The 21,564-nt window shown below is 47.9% G+C and overlaps 1 protein-coding gene across 1 annotated transcript in view; it reads right to left on the minus strand.

The window, feature by feature from the left end:
• Positions 1-426: 426 nt before the first annotated feature.
• GABBR2 (gamma-aminobutyric acid (GABA) B receptor, 2) overlaps positions 427-21,564 on the minus strand; it is a 518,990-nt gene continuing 497,852 nt past the window's right edge. Inside the window, exons 14-19 of the mRNA XM_006886874.1 lie at positions 13,954-14,064; positions 10,392-10,616; positions 8,867-9,049; positions 7,273-7,402; positions 5,137-5,254; positions 427-3,088 (exon numbers count right to left, since the gene is read on the minus strand). Of these exons, the coding sequence (XP_006886936.1) occupies positions 2,923-3,088; positions 5,137-5,254; positions 7,273-7,402; positions 8,867-9,049; positions 10,392-10,616; positions 13,954-14,064 (933 nt within the window). The 3' untranslated portion in view covers positions 427-2,922. The remainder of the gene's footprint in view (positions 3,089-5,136; positions 5,255-7,272; positions 7,403-8,866; positions 9,050-10,391; positions 10,617-13,953; positions 14,065-21,564) is intronic.

Consider the following 21,564-nt stretch of genomic DNA (forward strand, 5'->3'; position numbering starts at 1 on the left):
TGGCTCAGTGGTAAGGAGTTGTGCTGTCAACCCAAAGGCATGTGGTTCAATCTACCAGCTGATCCGTGGGAGAGAGAGATGGGCAGTCTTCACCCGTGCAATGTGCTGCCTCAGAACAGGCAGGAGGGTTGGCTGTGAGTCAGTTCTGACTTTACAGGGCACAACAGCAGTCACAACAGACTTCTTTATGGGGAAGAACCGTGTTTATAAGAAAATCGAGTCTGGGTCAGGGTCCCACCCTTACACAGTCCCCATGATCAGAAGTCAGGGCCACATGGTGGCTCTGCTAGTATCAATAGAAGTCAAGGGAGGGAAGTTTCTGGAAGGAGGGGTAACGTTGAGTGGACAACTCAGAGATCATCCCTGAATTTCTGAGCAGAGAGGGGAATGTGACCTGACCTGACCTGCATGGTGGATGAGGAGGCATTAAAGACGACAGCTTTTCCCCATTTATTCATAAAAACAAATCTGCAACAATTTATTAAAAATTGATACCATGCAGTAAGGGTACGAGAAACTCCTCAGGTACATTGGATTCTGGCAGTTCCAGTCTAATTTAAAGCATTTTTGTGCACTAAACATCATTGGGAAATGCCTTCAGGCCGGAGCCTCTTCAGAATGGACAGTGTATGTTGGCTGCGTAGAAAAGACCATTACAGAGCTCGAGTCACTTCTGTGGGTCTTGTTATTGGTGAGGGAAATGGAAGAAAACGCAAAGAAACCAAAAGAAGGGTGAACCTACAGTATCATTAAGACAGAATGTACTTGGTGGGTTAGAAAGACTGCGCACAGTCAGGAGTTACAATGGTCACAGACGCACACTCACCTCCGACAGCCCAATACTTTTGATTTTGTTTTGTTTGTTTGTTTTTTCCTGCTATGCTGGAGTAATATTTCTACAGGTAACTTTTTTGTATGTGTATACATTATGTACAATTAATTGTCTCTTTCCTTTTGAAAAATTAATGTGGTCCTTGAAATTCAATCTGGTTTTGGTGAAATCAAGAAAGCAAGTCAATACTGGTAATACACAGTGAGTGACAACACCAAGTCTTAGTGCCTAAAAACAGAGGACTTCAACTTGACCTGTGATGTGCTAACGTTTTGTTTTTTTTCTTTCCCCTAAAAAGCTACAGTACCTCCATAACCTCTCTGGGGGGCGGGGGAGAGCTATCCTACGTGCAATAGGGGTGTGTGGTGAGATGTTGGCGGCGGGAAGGTGCCAGTGTGTGCCCTTATCGTCCCAGCCTGGTGACAGACAACAGCGTATTCCTGACTGGAGTGGTTCTGAGGGGGATTATTGCCTGCCTGTTGAAGCTGCCGATAGGTTTCATCAGGGGGTGAGCCAACTGCTCCGCTGTGCAGACAGACGTCCTAGACGCCATCATTCAGGCCTTTCAGCAAAGAATGAACCTGTCTGGGAAAGTCAGGAAAGCCGGTGGGAACCCAGCTCCAGGCCGGTGGTTGGGGTGGGGGGGTTGAGCTGAGAACTCTCTGAGCCAGGCCCTGCGGTGCTGAGGGCTAAAGGTCACGGTCATGAAGAATACCTCACAGGCCAGGGCCATGTCACTGTTTGGTACAAAGCTTTCCTGGAGGAGATCAAGTTGTGATCCTCAGAGTGACCCTGTGAGGTAGGCAGGACGGGTGCTGTTTCAACCTCATTTTGTTAGAGGGGAAACAGAGGCTCAGAGACACACGTGACCTGCCCAAGGTCACACAGGGAGTGAGCAGTGGACTGAGGTCCTGGACCCCACTCTGCCTGACTCCCAGGCCAGTGTTCTTTGGGGTACAGTTATTTTAATAGGGAAGCGCCGTCTTCTGCATGAGAATCAGTGTGCTGACTGGTCACTCCCAGTGGCCCTTAGGTGAGAGGTCACTGGCCTGGATAGATGGAAGGTCACCTTTGGGAAGCCACGGGAAGCCCCCAGCCAGTGGCTGTCTCCCCTCTGACTATGGGGATGTCTTTTTCACAGAATGCCCCTGATTCACTTTGGTCAGAAACAAAGTCAGTGGGAAAAAAAAAGAAAAATGAATGCCGGTCAGCCCTTGGGCCCTGATGAGAGAGGTTAAAGTGCACAATCTTTCTTGATCGAGTTGATTGGGAATGGACATTCCATGACTAACTGGGGTGGTCCCCCTTATTACCGGGAACACCTGCTATGAACACAGGACACGGCCAATGTGGTGGGTGCGTGATGGGACTGCCGGCAAACACTGCAGCGCGTGTTGCAGAGTGACGTGCCCTAAATCCCCACGGTCCCGGGACAGATGTTATTGGGTTAGTGGGTGGCATTTATCAGAGTAACAAACATCTGGTTCAGATGGAGGTCCCACCGGGAGGCCTGGCCAGCCTGCTCTGGGAGCCCAGCCCTCTGTCCGCCTGGCCAGGGCTGGGCCTGTCTGCAGGTCCTGCAGACTCACCCCCTGTTTCAGGAGGGACAGGCCACTGTCCAGCCTGCCTTTTCCCCCCTAGGGGAGACGGGCTAGTCTGGGGGTCTGCAGCCAGGGGGGGTGTGGGCAGGGCGCAGTGGAGGTTTCTCCAGAAGCCCCTGGCCTTCTCCAAGGCTGTGAGGCCCCCTCTGCTCTGTGACTTGTAGCTGGAGTCCTAATGCCTCCCTCCTTGTCTAGTTTGTTTTGTTTTTGCAAGTTTCAAATGTTCCTGCTCCTCCTTGTGCCGCAGACATTGGGGAGAAGTCATTTCCACTCCTCTTCTTTGTGAAAGAATAAAAACTTCACAAATAAGGCTCGAGGTCAGGTGCCAATTCCCCCGTCCTGTCCAGCTGCGTGCCCTCCAAGCAGTCCTGAGAGGCCAGCCATGTGTCCAGCTCTCAGAGGCCAGATTGGCCAGGGTTCCTGCAGTGGACACCTCTGCCCAGTGTGGTTCTGTCATGGGGGAGGCCCCGGCCTCAGGACCCCCCGCCCTTACAGGCCCGAGACCATGACTCGGAAGGAGGGTGGCACATGTCTGTGGCGGGGGCTGGCGGTGGGGCTGACGCAAGGGCTGACACAGCTGGCGTCCACGCCTCCGATGGATGGGAGGTAGGCGTGGTGCAGGATGGGAAGCTGGAGGGACAGCCGGCGCTGGATGCTGCGGCAGGGAGAGAGAGGGGGAGGAGAGAGAAGTGTTAGTGGAGGTTATCTGCCTGCTTACCAGAAAGTTCCATGGGCTCATTCTGGCCAAAAAGCTGATGGTGGGGACATGCTTTTCCCCAAATCCAAGAACTTCCAATGCACTCATCTAACTATCCCCCCAACCTGTGGGTATCTATGGAGGCCAATACGTACCAATTAAAGCCTCAAGAATCGTTAACACTGAACAAGAAAGACAATCTTCATGAGCTTCAGGCCAGAATCTGGAGGTGATTGTTTTAAGTGTTGTTAACAGTACAACTAAGAATAAGGTCTGAGCTATAATTATGCAAAGGTATTCTGCATTCTTTTTCAAGCTTCCAAATCAATTCAACTTTGAACTCTTTTCTGAAAGGCGCCTTAGCTGCTCGGTCCTTCCTTGCTGGTCCTTCTGCCACTGCCTGTCTTCTTTGTGCCTAATTATTTCAGAATGTCTTCTCAGTCTTTTGGCTTCGTTGGTGGCTAGGTTATCTTGCCAACCCTGAAAAGGCCCTCTTGTGCCTTCTTATCACCTGCCCTTAAAAATCACGCCAAACACACTGCCCTGGAGCCGATTCCACCGGATGGTGACGCTACTGGGTTTCCGAGGCTGTGACTCTTTCTGGGAAGAGACTGGCTCCTCTTGTTCCCGAGGAGTGGTGGGTGGGTTTCAACTCCTGCTCTTCCTGCATCCCAACACATAACCCGATACACACTCGTGAAGAGTGTGAAAGGGAGGACATTATGTTGAGTGAAAGATCTCAGTCACAAAAAGACAAATACGGCCTAGTGCCACTGTTATAAGAGAGGACTGATGTAGAGGTTGGGGAGGGGGACTGAGAAAGATGGAATAAATAATGTATACTGCATTGAAACAGATGAGGGAGAGAACTGTTTAAAAGGGATATATGATTAGGTATTATTGTCATGACAGGAGTCCAGAACGAAGGCTGCATAGTGGAGCGGACTTGGGGGGAGGGATTGTATAACAATCAAAGAATTTTTTCTTTTACTTTTCAAAGAGAAGAGCGAACTGGGGGGCGGGGATTGATGGGCAGGGAGAAAAGTGCAAAAATGAATGAATGGAAAGCCAAAGTCTCTGTTAACTTTCATTAATATAAAAGAAAAAACAACAGGAAAAAGAAGATGTAAATGGATGTCAGAAGAGACTCTAGAACTTGCTCTTGAACATAGAGCATCTAAAGCAAAACTGAATAAATGATGAATAAAAGAGCTGAGCAGATTTCAAAATGAAGCTTAAGAAGACATAATAAAGTATTACAATGAAATACGGCAAGGCTGCTCTTTTCTCTTGTTGAGCTGCTGGTGGTTTCAAACCTCTGACCTTTCTGGTAGTAGCTCAGTGCTTAGCCACTGTGCCAACAAGGCTCCTCAAAGACATTCAGCAAGAATAAATTCTATATATAACAAAGGTCGTGTGCTACAGTGGACAGAACGTGGGGTTGGACAGACTCAAATAGCAACACTATGCTCTGCATTTAGTGACTGGAGAGCTTGACAAATTCCTCCTCTTTTCTGGAACTCCATATTTGATGTGTACAGAGGAGAAAGCAGTGCCAAAACATACAATGCTTAAAAAGGCTTCAAGAAATCATAATGGGATCATACTGTACATATCATCCTGTAATGTGCTTTTCTAAAACCCATACTTTCAAAACCACTAATAGGTTAAAAACCTCTAGGTTTATTTATATTATTAGTGAGTGCTAAACATCTTTTCCTGGTTTCCTCGATAAGCATTCACTGATTGATAAAGGATTAAAGCTATTTATCCTTTGATATACTGCAATTACTTTTAAAAAATCTTTTTAGAAATCTTTTATACAAAATGAATTCTGACACTCACCTCCCTCTTTTAATATTAGTTTTTGGACTTGTAAATGTTTTAATTTGACCTTTATCATGGGATTGCTGTAAAGTTTAATAAAACAGTGCATGTGGCAACATCTTACAAACTGCCATACAGAAGTAGCATGCCCGTGGGCCATAACTGGCAAAGGCACTTACTGTTCTGGGGAGTTTATATCCTCTATGGGGTCTTTGCATGTTCGAGAGGGCTCTGTTGTATTCCATTGGAGCTGGGTGTTTTGATCGAGGTGATTTTTCAAAATGGCCTTTCCACCATCTGAACACAAAACAACAGTGTTAGAACACATTCTGTTAACTTTCCTGTTAAAAGTAAAAATGAAATCTTGTTAGGATGCTATACAGGGAGAGAGAACAGGAACAAACCCATCATTCCTTTCTGTTCAACCCACTGGGTTCTCTGTAAGGCTCTTAGGGACCCAGGCAGTGAACTGAGACCTCGCCCGCCTGGGGGTGGAATTAGGGCAACTTGAAATGCACAAGGCATGTTCTGTCTGCCAACTCAGCTAACCTAACTTAGGAAAGAGCTGTTCTTGTATTAAGGCACTTTTCACGGGTGGGTAAGCATTTAAAAGGAAGGCTCTCTTCCCACCTAGACAATGTCCTTCCACACAGGTGAATTCCATGAACAATCTGATGTTTGTTTCTCAAACCTTTTCATAATCTCATTTACGTCTATCCTGGTCACTATGCTCTTTTCAAGAATATTTATCTGGGATGAGGCAAATTGGAAGAATCTGTTCTGAAAAACAATTTAAGTTTTGTAAATAAATTCATATAAAAATAATATTAATATAATAAATTTTTAATTTAAGCAATGTGAAAAAAAGAATATTTATCTGGGCTCAAACGGATAACACCAACCTGAAGGGTTAGATACTGAGCTTGGCAGCGGGCAGTGAGTTTATGTGGATGAGGGAGGAAATGTGGAAAAGGGTGGTGAGAGTGGTCACACAGCTTGAAGACTGTAATCAGTGTCACTGAATTGTACATGTAGACATTGCGGAATGAGTGTGTATTTTGCTGTGGATACTTTCAATAATAATAAAAAATCCATTTACACATAAGCCCCCCCAAATCAAACCCAACTCCTAGCAAACCTATAGGACAGAGGAGAACGGTCCCGTAAGGTTTCCCAGGCTACAATTTTCATAGAAGCAGTCTGCCACGTCTTTCTTTTGTGGAGCTGCTGGTGGATTCGAACTGTTGACCTTTCAGTATGCAGCTAAGTGCTTAAACACTGTACTGCCGGGACTCCCCTTTTACACTTGTATATGTGTATGCATGCGTGTGCATCAAAATGTATTGTGGGGCTTTTCTTGATCTGGCGATCTGTCCATAGCAACATAAACAGACGGACTTCATTTCAATAGCTGTACCAAATACTCTGTTTGGCTGTACCAGAATGGAACCACCTTTATGACAAAAACATGAGTGAGTTCTACTTCCTCCCACAGTAATTCTGTGTTAACCATCAGCTACCTGGGTCTCTGTAATTGAATATTCCCACAATGTAGGTTCCTGGTAGTGGAGTTATCAGATCAAGACATTTCAAGTAACATCTGGAAGGTGCAAGACTGACTTCCAAAAACCTGTAAGAGCGACCTCATTTTCACACCTTCTTATTAACACTGGTGATCTTTAAAAGCCACATCAAAATGTAGGCAAAATGATGGTTTGTGTTGCATTTGCCAAGTGACTAGGGAGGAGAGCGTTATTTTACAGGGTGTGTGTGTGTGTGTGTGTGTGTGTTGGTGTTGTTGTTGTGTACCATCAAGTTGGAACTGACCCATAGCTGACCCTCTGGCAGGTTTTTAGAGACAGTTAATTGCACTGGAGGAGAATGCCCATCCTTCTCCTACGGAGCAGCTGGTGGATTTGAACCCAGAGCTTTATTTAAAATGTGCACTTTGGTGAGAGCAGGCTGAGCCTCACTAGGCTTTAGCCTGCCATTTCTTTCTGTACATTGTCAGTCCCATTTGAACAGTCATATGTTAAGGAAGCGAATGTGAGAATGTGTGATGTGCCAATAAAAGCATGTGAGGAATGCTGGGACATGTGTCCATGAGAAGTTGGAACCCCAGGGGCTGAGAAACTACAATCTTGGGTCCCGTTCCAAAACAGACATTGAACTGAAGTCAGAAGAGGTGGGTTCTAAACCTTCCACACCAGTCCCTTCCTTCCTCCAGGCCTCAGTTTCTTCACCTGTAAAATGGAAGTTGGGTGTCTGGTGTCTGGAACCCAGCTCCCCACGCCGCAGGGTCCCCGGCCCCTCACCTGTGCTCTCGGTGAAGTTCCCGAGGTTAAGGATGTCATTGAGCTCTTGGTAGTGGTTCTGTTTAATGTATGTGGTCTTTTCTGGAGTGTCCTGCAGCTGCATGGTGACCTCTTCCAAGTCTTTATCGAGCTGGAAGACAGAGACTCCAATTGAGTCCGAGACCCCGGTCCCGTCCCTGCCAGGGCAGTGAAGCCTCTGGAGCTCAGAAGTGGCTCACGGGGCTCTGGTCTCTGCCCAGAGACTTCTCTGCACTGTTATGTGGGAGAAACATAAACACTTCTTTTCTTTCTTTCGGGGCTTCTTTGCACTTAGCTAGACACAAATTCCTTTGTTCCTTTCGGATGATACTCACTGAACCAGAATCTCCTATTAAACACCAGGCCTGCAGACCTCAGGGTCAGTCATACCCTTGAACTCAAAGGGAGGGGAAGAGAAGGGAAAGTCATTTAGTCTCCTCTCCCTGGTGGTCAAGTAAGAAGCTGTGCTGCAACCCCAAAGGCATGTGGTTCGAATCCACCAGCTGCTCTGCACGAGAAGGACAGGCAATTGATTTACTGCCTCTGAAAACTAGCTAGAGGGGCAGCTATGGATTGGGTTCCAACTCTCTGACACAAAACAACAACAACTCCATGGTATGGGAGGTCCAGAATTTTAGACTGGATGCTGGTTCAAAGAAATCTGGTTATGGCCTCTGTGGAATATTGAAGAACCTTTGAAGAACCCTCAGGATATAGGCCAGGGCTACTGCAGCAAACTCTTCCTTGAAAAGAGTTTCTGTTCAAGCCCTTCTCTCCTGTGTTGCATTAAACAGACACAGGGACTTACTGGGATGTGCTGGGAGAGTGAATGAGTGAAGAGGAAAGAGGGAGAGAAAGACGACTTGAGAGAGACAGAGGTTGTGGGAAGGAGGCTGAGACAGTTTGAGAGAGAGAGAAGAAAGGTTGAGAGATAATGAGAAGAAGGGCTTTTAAAAGAGAGATTGAGAAAGACAGAGGTTATAAAAAATATAAATGTAAAAAAGAATTTTTTCTTACTTTTCAAAGAGAATAGGGAACTTGCGGGGAGGGGTGGACAGGGAGGAAAGTATGCAACAGTGAATGAATGGAGGTAATAAAAAAAAAAGCCAAACAAAAAACAATGGATGGGAATGACTGTATGAAACCCCTGTGAATAAAAGGAAAGCATGCAAACCAATCCAAAGAAACAAAAGAAACAGTTCTTAAAAAGAAAAAAAAAGAGGTTGAGAGAAAGAAAGAGGCTGAGAGACAGCAAAAGAAGCTGAAGTGTATTGAGAGAGGAGGCAGTCAAGAAGCTGCTACAATCCGGGACCTCCTACAATCCTGCTACAGCCTTCTTTCTGTGGACACCTGAGTCTGAGGACTGCTGAACTCCAAGAGCCTGGGTCAGGCGGGCAATAAACTCCTGCCGGATGCTGCCAGGCCGCCTACATCTCCGCATGTCATGGCAGCGATGGGATCCTACGGCCCTGATGCAGGGCACTGGGGGGCGAGGAGGGGACCAGAGCAGCTCTGAGAGCCATATGGGATCACACAGACAGGTGACAGAGGCTCAGGGCCGCGCTGTGGGAGGTACCTCTGTGATCTTCATCCGCAGCCGATGGTTTTCCGACTGCAGACCCTCCAGGCGGGATGTGCTTGCTTGGTTCACGCTGGTGACCGAAGTGGATGTTTTGGAATCTTCTTTCTTCTGGTTCTGTGTGAACTGGAACCGCCTGTTCTGAGTTGCTGCATCTGGGTTTGTCCTCAGGGTGATGAGCTGAAGGGAGAGAGGCAGTGATGAAGATAGAACTCCAGGGCTCCTTCCTCCCACCCCCATTGCAGCACATGGAACCGGGAGGGCAGTCTGTGTAAGACTTGGACTCGTGTCCCCTTCCTCTCGCTGATCAGTTTCTTCACTTGCAGTTTGACATAGTTTTGAGCTCCATCCAGATTAGGCTTCTCTCTAGATATACTAGCAGGAGGCTCCCAACTCAAGGCTCACTTCTGTACCCAGACCAGCAGGGTACACTCTATGCAAGATCCAAGATCCAAGGCCCAAGTTCTAAGATCCAAGGCCTCTACCCAGCCCAGCAGCAGCTCCCAAGAGTCAAGGCCTCTGCCTCACCGGCCAGCTGCTGGACAGCAAATGAAATCTCTCTCCTGGCTGGTCTAGAAGGTCAGCCCTTCAGATGAGCGGGAAATGGAAGGGACTAAAATGGAAAAGTTAAAAGCTGTTACTCCACTTGACCCAACAATACTCTGTCTGGGACTAGAGGGAGCTCTGGTGGCCTAGTGGCAAGAAACTGTGCTGCAATATCAAAGGCATGTAGTTCAAATCCACCAGGTGCTTTGCTGGAGAAGGATGGGTAATCTCCCTCTGTGTGATTTACTGTCTCTGAAGACTTGCTGGAGGGTCAGCTACAGGTCGGCTCTGCCTTGATGGCCTATAACAATAACAATAAGCCGAAGGGAATAACTGGGATAATGAAAATGTGTTGTCTAGGAAAAAAGTTTACTGATACTATTAAAAAACTGGAAATGACTGTGTTATTCACCAGCTGGGGATCAAAGGTAAAGTAAAGTGATGACATTACCCCTCAGTGACGGCTATGAACATGTGGGGGAAAGACCAGGGGAAGAAAATTCAGAATGAGAGGTGTGCTACAACGGCACTTCCTAAAAAACATCACTTATTAGCTGCTTAAGAAAAAATAAAAGACTAAAACCCCCCTAAAAATATTAATGATTATTTTAGGATGGTGGGAATGGGTGAGTCCCTGAAACTTTTCTTTTTTTTTCCTTCTCTTTTTTGCACTTTCTATCTAGTGGTTAGAAGCTGTGCTGCAATCTCAGAGGCATGCAGTTCGAATCCACCAGATGCTCTGTGGGAGAAGGATGAGTAGTCTCCTCCCATGGGATTTAGACACCTCTGAGAACTTACTGGAAGGTGAGCTGAGTCGGTTCCTTCTCCATAACAAATACAAGAACAACAACAACAACTTTTCTATAGTATTTTACATGGTTTCCATTATAAGGGGGAATAAAAAGCATGAGTCAAATGTCTGGAAAGCAGAGAACAGCCGGCAAGCTGCTTATGAGGCCAGGGTGGTGCGGGGTACCTTGGGCACAAACACCAGGCACAGAGTGATGGTGCTGCAGAAGATGATGACCAGGGCCACGATGCAGAACTGCACGTTGGGCTGGTCCCGGGTCAGGAAGGAGACAGCAGCCCCGATGATGCACATGATGCCCACGTTGTAGACGCTCATCCCGATGTACTTGCTGTCATTGAGGGCGGGGATGCTGACGTTGCGTGTCTCCCAAGCTAAGAAACAACCGAACAACTGAAACGGTGAACAGAAAGGGGAGATGGTCGTTACCGAGTGTAGCACATGCTCCCTGCTCTGCCCAGCTGCCCAACTGAGGGGGGCTCGGGGTCGGGGGGCTGCGGGTATGGGAAGTAGGGGTTCTGTTGTCACCATCTCGCTCCACAGAGGAAAGGCAGATGGGGTGTGCTATGGCTGCCTAGTTATCCTTCACCCCACAATGGCTCAGCCACGGATACACAGGAGCCCATGGTGGAAAAATTCTCAGACGTGATGGAGACCACCCTCCCTCACTGGTCCAGAGAGGAGGAAGGGGCTGGCCAAGGCCACAGTGCAAGAGGGTGGCAAGAGTGGACTGTGACCAGAATGAGGGGTAAAGGGCACAAGGTATACTGAGGAATTTTCAGGTGAGGATAATGAAGAACTTTCTGAAAAGGCAACTCATCTTTGATGACCCCCAAAGGAAACATCCACAGCCTCATCTACTGCACCTCCGAAGGTGACTCCTTTGAAAGAGTCTTTTCAGAATGTAATTAAGTGAATGATCTCAAGAGAAGATCATTCTGGATTATCCATAGGCTCTAAATCCAATTACAAGTGGACGTATAAAAGGAATGCTCCTTGGGAGAAAGATGGGCAAGCTCCTCCCATGTGATTGGCAGCCTCTGAAAGCCCGCTAGAGCGTCAGCTAGGAGTCAGTTCTGACTGGAGGCAATGAGTTGTCTTTGAGTTGTTATGCAGAGAGGGAGCTGACTGCATACCAAGGCAGAGACCGGCATGATGCAGCTGCAAGTCAATTCTTGGAGCCACCAGAAACTGCAGGAGGCCAGGAAGCACTCTTTCCAAGAACCTTTGGACGAAGTGCGGCCTGTGGACACCCTCATTTTGGATTTCTGGCCTCCAAACTGTGGGTGAATATATTTCTAAGCGTTCAGTCACAGGAAATGATTTATGGAAGGTAGAGGCTGCTCTTCAGGGGGTGAGCATGCCGTCACTTGAGGTAAGGAAGCAGCAAGTGAATGAACACTTGTTGGGGATGCTCAAGTCAGATGCAGTGGCTGAAACATTTGACGGGTGGGCCTACAGGGGCTGGGTGTGCCCTTTCCAGCCCTGAGATTCTGTAGCACCAAACAGAAAGGCTGTGGGGTGGGGTGTTAGTCTCTGAGACTGGATTCAACCAGTCCACCAACAAGCCCTGCTTGCCAGGAGGGCTGGAAGGGCTTCTCGTTTACATTGCAAATGGCAGAGCACTTCGGCTATCAAACACAGCTTTTATTGACATGATCTGGCTGGAGGTTTTTGCTTCACTGGAAGAAGTACAGTCATCTCTAACCACTTTGGGAAGCAGAAGGCTGAGGAAGATAATGAATAATCAAAACATTACAGATAAGATGTAAGTTTCGAGATGCTAGTATGATTCACCATAATCTAATTTCACAGACGCTCAGAATCAAGGAACATGGAGGCTGGAAGGGATGTTGGAGAGCTTCTAGTTCTGATCTCCAGGGGTCCAATTTGGACGCTGGAATGCAGGCCATTAACACGACATCTTCTGTGCCAGGGAGCTGGTTCCTTCCCAGGGCTCTCCAGCCCACATGGACACTGCTGTTACTCAAATCCTTCTTCACTCTAGTGGCCTAGTGGCAAGAAGCTGCACTGCAATCCCAGAAGTACGAGGTTCGAATCTACCAGATGCTCTGCTGGAGGAGAGGCAATCTCCTCCTGTACCAGTCAGATCTGATTTGATGGTAAACACACAAAATAATAAAAAATTAAAAAAAAAAAATCCTTCTTCACATGACACCTGATTCTCACAACGTGGTGTGGTCATAGCTTTGCCTTCAAGTCTGACCTTTGGCTTCAAATCTCTAATAGTTTGAAAACTCTTCTGAGTTTCTGGTGACCATGTCCCAAAGTCTCTTCTTCCTCAAACCCAGCACTTCTGACCAGTCCTGAAGATCCCATTTCCTGTGGACACTTCCAAGGTCATTGCCTCTTGTGTTCCTGACGGTAGCCAGGGTAGTGAGGCGGCCATATAACAGGATTAAAAGGCCTCTACGGAAATCAACTGATGGGAAGTAGGAGGCAGTCTTCACCTAAGACCCCCTAACACATGCTATTCTGAGGGGGCTTCTTGAAAGATAGGGGATCAAGTAGTGTTAGAAAAGAATATATTCTGGGAGCAGAAGACATTTCTGTGCATGTGACTTTTAAAGATTTCAATTTTGGCTTCTACATGAAGGTCATACAGAGACAGATGACGGCTGGACTTGTCTATGGAAGACATGAAGTGGGTGCAGTGACAAGCTTCCTGTCCCTGGAGGGATGTTAAGTAGAGGACCCATTTGTCCAGTCTGTGAGAGAGAAGGTAAGGGACAGTGGGCTGGCCTTTCCAGTCCTTCCTAACTGTGAAATTGCACAATTGTGTTTGGCGGGTTTGGCTTGTGACCTTTGATTTTAAAAGGTGGGTAGGACGAGACGATGAGGCATTAGTGGTAGAATTAGCACCTTTCATGCAGGAGACCTGGGCTGGAGTCCCAGCTCATGAACCTCAGGTGCAGCCACCACCTGCCTGGAGTGGAGGCTTGAGCTTTGGTCTAATGTTCGGTCTAGAAAAGCCTGGCTCTCTACTTCCAGAGAATCAGACAACGGATCACAGGGTTTGACCCCCAGGCTGACCAGGGCGAGGTGCAGGGCTCGGCAGCACTCTGTTCCCTGGTGTGTGGATGCTGCTGCCACGGGTGGGGCTGACTCGGCAGCTAACAGCAGTGGAGTACATGGGGTTTGGTGATGGCTGGCTACCAGGTGGCCGTCATAGGTGTGCTGAATCGACTCTGACTCATAGCAACTCTCTGTGCAAGAGAACCCCGTCCTCACCTTTGTTGCTGTGCCTTGTATCGACCCATCTACTTGAGGCTCCCCTTTTCCACTACCTGCTCCAAACCTAACTGTCCTCGTCCACGGAATGGGGATTACTCCACTCACCTCCCACACATTTACAAAGAACCCAGTGAGATGCTCCTGGGAGCAGTCCAGTGACGGTTATGAGGAAGACTCAGAGGGGGTTTTTGGTTACTTTCTGGTTAAGAATTTGATTGCCACGCACATAGTAGCTGCATGGCTTTGGACAAGAAAACCAAGCCTCAGTGTTCTCATCAGTGAAATGGGGATGTAGCTTGTTATTCCTTGCATAGAGGTGAGGTGTACACCAAGATAACGTGTGGCTGACACAGGATCAGTGCTTAGCCATATGCACTCTGTTCATCTTTATGTTGATGAGGCCCCTGGGGGAGAGGGCCCTGACAGAGACTTCTCCCCGCCCCGGTCCCCCCATGGCTTCCCGCTCTGCACCTACCATGAGAAGCCCCTTGTAGGCATAGACGATGCCCAGCCAGATGGTCATGTGGGTGTTCTCACAGTGTTCCAGCAGAGGACGGATGGATATGTCCCGGCCCGCTGGGTCCGGCTGCACGGAAGCAAAGAGATCTGGGATGACATTGGGCCTTCTTCCAGCTGCAAGGCCCCTATCTGAGGGAGGGTCCTTTCCCTCCCAGGGGTCATAGTGGAGGCCACCACCCAGCAGTATTTGACTCTTGTGTCCACAGTGTTGGGTTTAAATGGCTGACACTATGGTTGTAGCCCTCCAACACTGCTGATGACCTGTTTGCTGATCCCCGTTCAGCCCTGCATTGTACCTTTCTGTTGGGGAGTTCTAGGGAGTTTGTGGTAAGAACTTGTGCTGCAATCCCAAAGCCATGTGGTTCGAATCCACCAGCTGCTCTGTGGGAGAAGAATGGACAATCTCCTCCCATGCATTTACTACCCTTTAAAAATTTTTTTTAAGGGAGCACTGGTGGCCTAGTGGCAGGAAGGTGTATTGCAATCCCAGAGGTGTACGGTTCAAATCCACCAGATGTTCTGCTGGAGAAGGAGGGACAGTCTCCTCCTATACCAGTCAGATCCGATTTGACGGTACACACACAAAGACAATTAAAAATTTTTTTTAATTTTTTATTATTTTTGTGTGTATGTACCGTCAAATCGGATCTGACTGGTACAGGAGGAGATTGCCCCTCCTTCTCCAGCAGACCATCTGGTGGATTCAAACCACGTACACCTCTGGGATTGCAGTGCAGCTTCTTGCCACTAGGCCACCAGAGCTCCCTAACATTTACTACCTTTGAAAACCCACTGGAGGGTCAGCTATGAGTTGGTTCCGACTTGACAGCACACAACAAAAATATCATCATCATCATCAACAACAACAACAACTGTTTTCCAACTTGAGCCAGAGCTTCTGAAAGTACCGTTTGGATGATTTCTATGTCCCCATACTTTGAGCATGTGGACAGAAGAGACCAGTCCTTAGAGAAGGACATCATACTTGGAAGGGTTGAGGGACAGTGCAGGAGAGGGAGAACCCGGATGAGATGGGCTGATACAGTAACTGACCATAGGGGTAGGTGTGTCAGAATTAGTGAGACTGGCTTAGGACAGGGCAGGGGTTCAGAGCTGCTGTACGTAGGGCCACAGGCAACTCAACAGCAGATAACAACAACAACAACCAACAACAGCCTAGTACAAGACCTGACACCAAGCAGTCATGGGTAATGAATGAGGGCAAGAATGAAGCTTAAAGTTCAAACACAAGGCCTTTGATATAGAATCTACCAGCCAGGCTGTTAGGCCCTTCTGAAGGAGACCTCTGAAGGTGTAGTGGGGGCATTCATGGTATACACCACATGACCCATTCTGGGCCAGAGCTGACTGGACAAGTGATGGGCCCCTGAGCCCTAGGCAGGCCATCCAGAGGCTGGTCAGAGACCTGTGAGGTCAGAGGGCTGAAGGAGAGAATCCTGCCCAAGCCCATCCTCTCTGAAGCACATGAACTGGGAAACTCCAGGAGAGAACCAGTTAGATAATGACGGGAGGTGGAAACCTCACATGAACATACACCCTGCCCCTTTCTAGACCTTTTACTTATAAATATCTCTATTTCCTAAGAACAAGGAGATTATCACATAGGATTACTCAATTTTGGAAATTGAACACTGATATAGTACTATTACCTAACAGTCTATCTACTTACAGATTTTACAACGTAGTCCAATCATGTCCTGTAAAGTAACTGATTTTTCCCCAAAGCAGGACTCAATCCAGGACTGTGCATTGCAATTGCATACTCTGTAGTCTTCTTTATTCTCAAACACTCACTCAGTCTACTTCTGGCTTTCATGCTATTTCAACACATCCCAATCATGTAATTGTATTGTTTAATGTCCCTCAATTTGCACTTGTGTGATTTTTTAAGAATTGAGGCAGGCTATGCATTTTTGGCAGGAGACCGACCGACATCAGGAACAGGCTGGCCTCCTCTCACACACGATGGCACTTTGTCCTATTACTGGCGATGCTGCCTGAGACTCCTGGGCTAAGGTGAAAGCTGCCAGATTTCTCCATTTGAGCCAGATAACTTCCCCTTTGTAAAGAAATGAATCAGTCCGTGGGATCCCCTTTGAGACCATGTCCGTATCTTGCTGCCCCACAAGCGTCAGCTCAGTGGTTTCAGCACCCTCAAGTGCTTCTTGAGTCACTGACTACTTCAGTCATTAAAAGTAGAGCTTTTCTAATGCCACCATCCCATGTAAACGCTTGGCATTCCATTGTGAACCAGCATCTACCCTTCCTTCAATTTTATCATTTCTAGTGGTACGTTTCTTTCTATTCACTGTCTTATCATTCATAACATTCACTGTTCATTTGGGTAGAGTTTTCCACCCCCAATCTACACAGTGGAAAACTCCTTCATGCCGCCTCTTGTGCTTTTCCCAACATATCCCCATAATATTTTGCAGCATATCTTTCACTTCCTAGAACAAGATGTTTTATGCTTTCCTTCTTTGCCCAACCCGGAATGCTGGCTCTTTTTATTGGAGAGTGATACTGAGACACCAAGGTCCAGGCATTTGATGTGCTCAATGTACCTCATTCATCATTATTTCAAAGGCCCTTCGCTCGGCTGTCTGTTTATAGAGAGGTATTTGCTGTTGATGGTTGCTCAGAGTTGACAGTGACTCATAATGACCCCGTGTGTCCAGTGACAGGTACAGATTAGATCCAGCAGGACATAGTACTTGCTTGCTCATTCCTATTTCACATTTTTAGATCTCCTGTCCCATAGTGAGACCCCTGGTTTCCAACATAAAAATATTTTTTTGCTCGATCCTATACCAGATGCTAAAGTTAACTTCAGAACGATTATATCAATATACTGTTGTTGGTGCTCTCTGGTCAAGCACGGCTAATAGTAACCCTGTGAACAACAGATCTGAACCCTGCCCTGTCCTGTGCCATCCTCACCATCCCTGGCACACTTGAGCCCATTGCTGCAGTCACTATGTCTGTCCATCTGGTTGAGAGTCTTCCTCTCTTTCTCCATCCCTCCACCTTTCCAAGCATGAGGTCCCTCTCCAAGGACTAGCCTCTCCTAACTACATGCCCCAAATATGTGAGATGAAACTTTGTCCTTTTTGCCTCCAAGGAGCATTCTGGCTGTACCCATATCCAAATCCAAGACATATTCTTTTGTTCTCCTGTTCACTCTTCTCTGACACCACAGTTCAAAGGCATCAATTCTTCTTCTGTCATCCTTGTCCACTGTCCAGCTTTGAGATGCATAGCAAGTGGCTGAAAAGATCATGGTCAGAAAAAGGCACACCTTAGTCTTCAAACTGATATTGCTCCTCAGTAATCTGGAGCAATCCCTGATGGCAGACTTGCCCAATGCAATGTCTCCCGATATAATGACTTGTTGGTACCATATACTGTTGTTGTTGTTGTTGTTATGTGCTGTCGAGTTGCCTACAACTCATAGCGACCCTATGTACAACAGTCCTAAACTCTGCTCTATCCTGTGCCAATTGCACTATCTCACACCTACTCCCATTACCCCAGTCACTGATCAATCCACCTCATTGAGGGTCTTCCTCTCCTTTGCTCTCCCTCCATCCTCCTAAGCATGACGTCCTTCTCAAGGACTAGTCCCTCCTTGCAACATGTCCAAAGTTTGTCAGATGAAGCTTCAGAATCCTTGCCTCCAAGGAGCAAGGAGGTTTAACCTCTCTCCAGGATGAACCTGTTTGTTTTCTTAGCAGTCCATGGTATATTCAATACTCTTCTCCAACATCACAGCTCAAAGGCATCGATTCTCCTTCTATCTTCCATAGTCATTGTCCAGCTCTCTGACGCATAACAAGTGATTGCAAAGACCATGGCCTGTATCAAGCGCACCTTAGTCCTCAGAGTGACAACATTGCTCTTCAGTACTTTGGAGAGGTCCCTAACAGCAGACTTTCCCATTGAAACACGTCTTTCAATTTCCTGGTTGCTGGTACCAAGAGTGTTGACTGTGGAGCCAAGCAGACTAAAGCTGTTGACAATCTCAATCTCTTCACTATCCATCCTGACACTACCAACCACAAATTGACTAAGTTGAAGATGTCTTTTAAAATCTGTTTGCTAGAGTGGATCCCACCCAGTGTCTGCCGTCAACAACTTGAGCTCAGGGTGTTATGGTCTGATGGGCTTGTACAGCTGAGGCCCAGGAAAAAGCCATGCTCCTAGGTAAAAGGTGGGCATCCTCAGGGCCCATCTTTAAGAAGGGGTACTTTAATAATCCAGGGGCGTGGAGGTGGGCTTTCAGCTGCCTGAGGGTGAACACTTTATTTCTTTTGGCCTCTGGACTTGGTCTTTGAATCCGACAACGGTCTGAGCTTCCACGGGCCGGGGAAAGATGGCTCTCCCCACATGGAGACAGGAAAAACTAGGAGACAGTGTTTGCAAGCACAGAACGCTTTGTTGCCACACTGTGCAGACATATCTCCCTCAGTTTTGGTGAACAAATATCAGCCATAGGAAGCTTTTATCGTCCTCTGGCTCCGTGGCCAAGGAGTTGACACTTGGGCTGGAGTGCTAAGAGCAAACGCAGGATCCTGAGGACTCTGGGGAGTGGCAGTGAGCACCAGTGAGCTCTAGGCCCCAAAGTTAGAGATGCCAGCCCTGCAGCTTCCCCCCCACCCCCGCCACTGCCACGCACCCAGGAACCGGACTGGGCTTGGCGAAGGGAGGTGGCGGTCTCCCGATACTGTCTCTGTATTGAATTGAGAGGACTTGGCCCAAGGTCAACAGTGAGCGGGTGGCAGAAGCTGGGTTTCCACACTGTCTGATGACCAGGCAGACATCGCAATGCAGCAGCGCAGGCCGGTTCCCATGTGAATGAATAGCAAACTCATTAATGATGATTGTGTCTGTTGTTCTACAATGAAAGGCAGTAATTTATGATGGAATCTTAGATTCTCGGCATAGAGAGGACATCAGAGTTTCTGCCATACACCATTGTTCAATGTAATGAAAACTCTATTTGTGGGAATCGGATCATGATTGCCTGGCTAATAACCCTCCAGTGCCAGGGAGCCCCCTCCTTCCCACCCCTGACGAGCTGCTGGCAGTTTTTTTATTAAACTAGAACCTTCCCTTGCATCTCTACCTTTGGTTCTCTTAATTCCTCTGGGCCCTTCAGAACAAGGCTTGGCTCTCTTTTGAGTATGTATGCTCTTACCTCAGGAGCAGAGATCTGAAGAGGAGTGAACCACCACCTCATTCCTTTCCTATAAGCTGGCCCTAGGCCTTCCTCCTGATCGAGTTCACCATGCCCCACGGGTCTGGAACTGCCCACAATCCAGGTGGAGACCGGCAAGTGTGGCTGCTCCCTCGTGACAGGCTGTCCTGGCTTGCCTCTTAACAGGTTTCCTCTGGTGAGTTCCTCAAAGTTGACTAAGTCACCACTTGGTGGCGGAACGTTTAAACCCTCAGCTGTTAAACCAAAGGCTGGTGGTTTGAATCTACCCAGTGGCAATGCAGGAGAAACAGGGTGATCTGGTTCTGTAAAGATTATAGCCCAGAAAGTCCTACGGGGCAGTTCTGCTCTGTCATGTGCGGTCGCTATGAGTTGATGAAAAGAACTCTGAGTACTCAAACTGAACACAACCCAATCAGGTGGACTGCCAAGAAAACAAACAGGTCTGTTCTGGAGAGGGTGAAACCAAGTCTCTCCTTGGAGGCTAGGATTTTGAAGCTCTGCCTCACTCACTTTGGGCACGTGGCCAGGAGAGATTGGTCATTGGAGAAGGACTTCATGCTCGGAAGGGTGGACAGGCAGTGCAAGAGAGGGAGACCCCAGATGAGATGGATTGATACAGTAACTGGGGCGATGAGGGTTGGTGTGACAGAATTAGGGAGACTGGCTCAGGACAGGGAAGGGTTCAGAGCTGCTGTACAAAGGGTCTCTATTCATCACAGGTGACTCAACCAATAACATTCAGTGACAGGTTTGGAAGCAGAAGTGGCATCCCCTTCCTAAGCAACATGGCTCCGGAAACTCGATAAACTTTGATAAATGGCAATAGTTGTAGAGGGGCTTCAGGCCTTTTGTTCACAGGGTCGCTGTGAGTCGCGCTCGACTTAAAGACAATCAACAACAAGAACCACCACAACAACCGCTAGTAGCTCTGTTCTCCCGCCCCTGCAGTTTTAGCTCCCCTTGTTGCTACTGTGTGCCATCGAGTCAGAACCCGCCTGACCCTCCAGGAGGTTTTTGGAGGCTGTACGTGGCACAGAAGGAGACGGCCTATTTCTCTCCGTGGAGCTGCTGCTGGATTCAAACTACCTGCTTCTGGGTTGGCGGCACAACTCTGTACCCACAAGGCCACTAGCTAGGTTACTTGTTTGTTTAAACCTTGTCAGTCGCCCCTTCCCACTCCTTCACCCCCATCTGTCCTGTCCTCTTTGAACCCTGAAATCCTAATTCGCACACCCGAGTTTTGAGCCCTTTCACCCATCTCAGTAAACCCAAGCACAGCTTCTCCTGCAAAGATGGGAGGGAAGCAAGTGACACAGAGTCATTGAGAGTTGGACGCAGTCAGTGGCTCTGAGGGAGGACTCCAGGGCTGTGGCTTCCCCAGCACCCAGGCCCCAAAGACATAAACAAAGCATGAAATCCTCTGGTCATTAACAACACCTTGCACAATGGACACAAAGCAGGCTGGCAAGGACTGCGAAGTGTTAGGAGTGATGAGGTTCTGGAGTGGTTCTTGAATTCCTGAGTCTGAGACGGGAAGAGTATGAATAAAGTCAAGTGGTTCTTGAATACCAAAGCAAACAGTAGGAGCCATGCTTCTTGTCCAGATCCTGCCTGGGACTGGAGTTCCCTGGGGTCTGAGGGAGCAGTCACAATCATCAAATCCAACAGAGGCGGAGCCAAGGGATGAACATGAGCGCCATACACCGAAGCTCCTCTAGAGGGCACCCAAGAACCATGCAGAGGGCCCAGCTATGGCGGTGGACAGATGCTACTAGCTGAGGACACAACTACTAGGACTCTGAGGTTGGAAGTGGCAAAGCTATCAACAGCCACCTTTGCTTCTTTGGAAGGTACTAATGGCTTTAAATAGGCCAGACTTACAGGTGCTATTGAGGGCTCAGGCTGTCGCTGGCCACTGTACATGCATGGCCTTTCCCACTGTGGATGGGCCATACAGACCCAGGCCAGCAAACACAAGGCACTGGGACTGCAGGTCAAGGCCCGGGCCACGATTTCAGGCTAACTTGTCACCCATACAATTATACGTCATCTCCACTGCGTCTCCTGCTCTAGATGCTGGACTATAAGGGTTTTCAACTTGCTGCTTTCTCTTCCTCTTGACTGGTTGCTTACCTGGACATATGCTACTAGCTGAGGACACAACTAAGTAAATCAGCGTTCCTTCAGTCACCCTATAACCACAAAGCACTACTGTTTGCCAGGTGCTGTTCTGGACATCAGGGATGCAGCAATACCCAGGATCGACCTGGTTCTCATGGAGCTTCCCTTCTGGTCCGATCAGAATGGTTCCACAGAGAGGTGGTTTCA

This window comes from Elephantulus edwardii, unplaced genomic scaffold (genome assembly GCF_000299155.1).
Source record: "Elephantulus edwardii isolate Elephantulus edwardi_28Jun2011 unplaced genomic scaffold, EleEdw1.0 scaffold00052, whole genome shotgun sequence".
NCBI classification, from domain to species: Eukaryota; Metazoa; Chordata; class Mammalia; order Macroscelidea; family Macroscelididae; genus Elephantulus; species Elephantulus edwardii.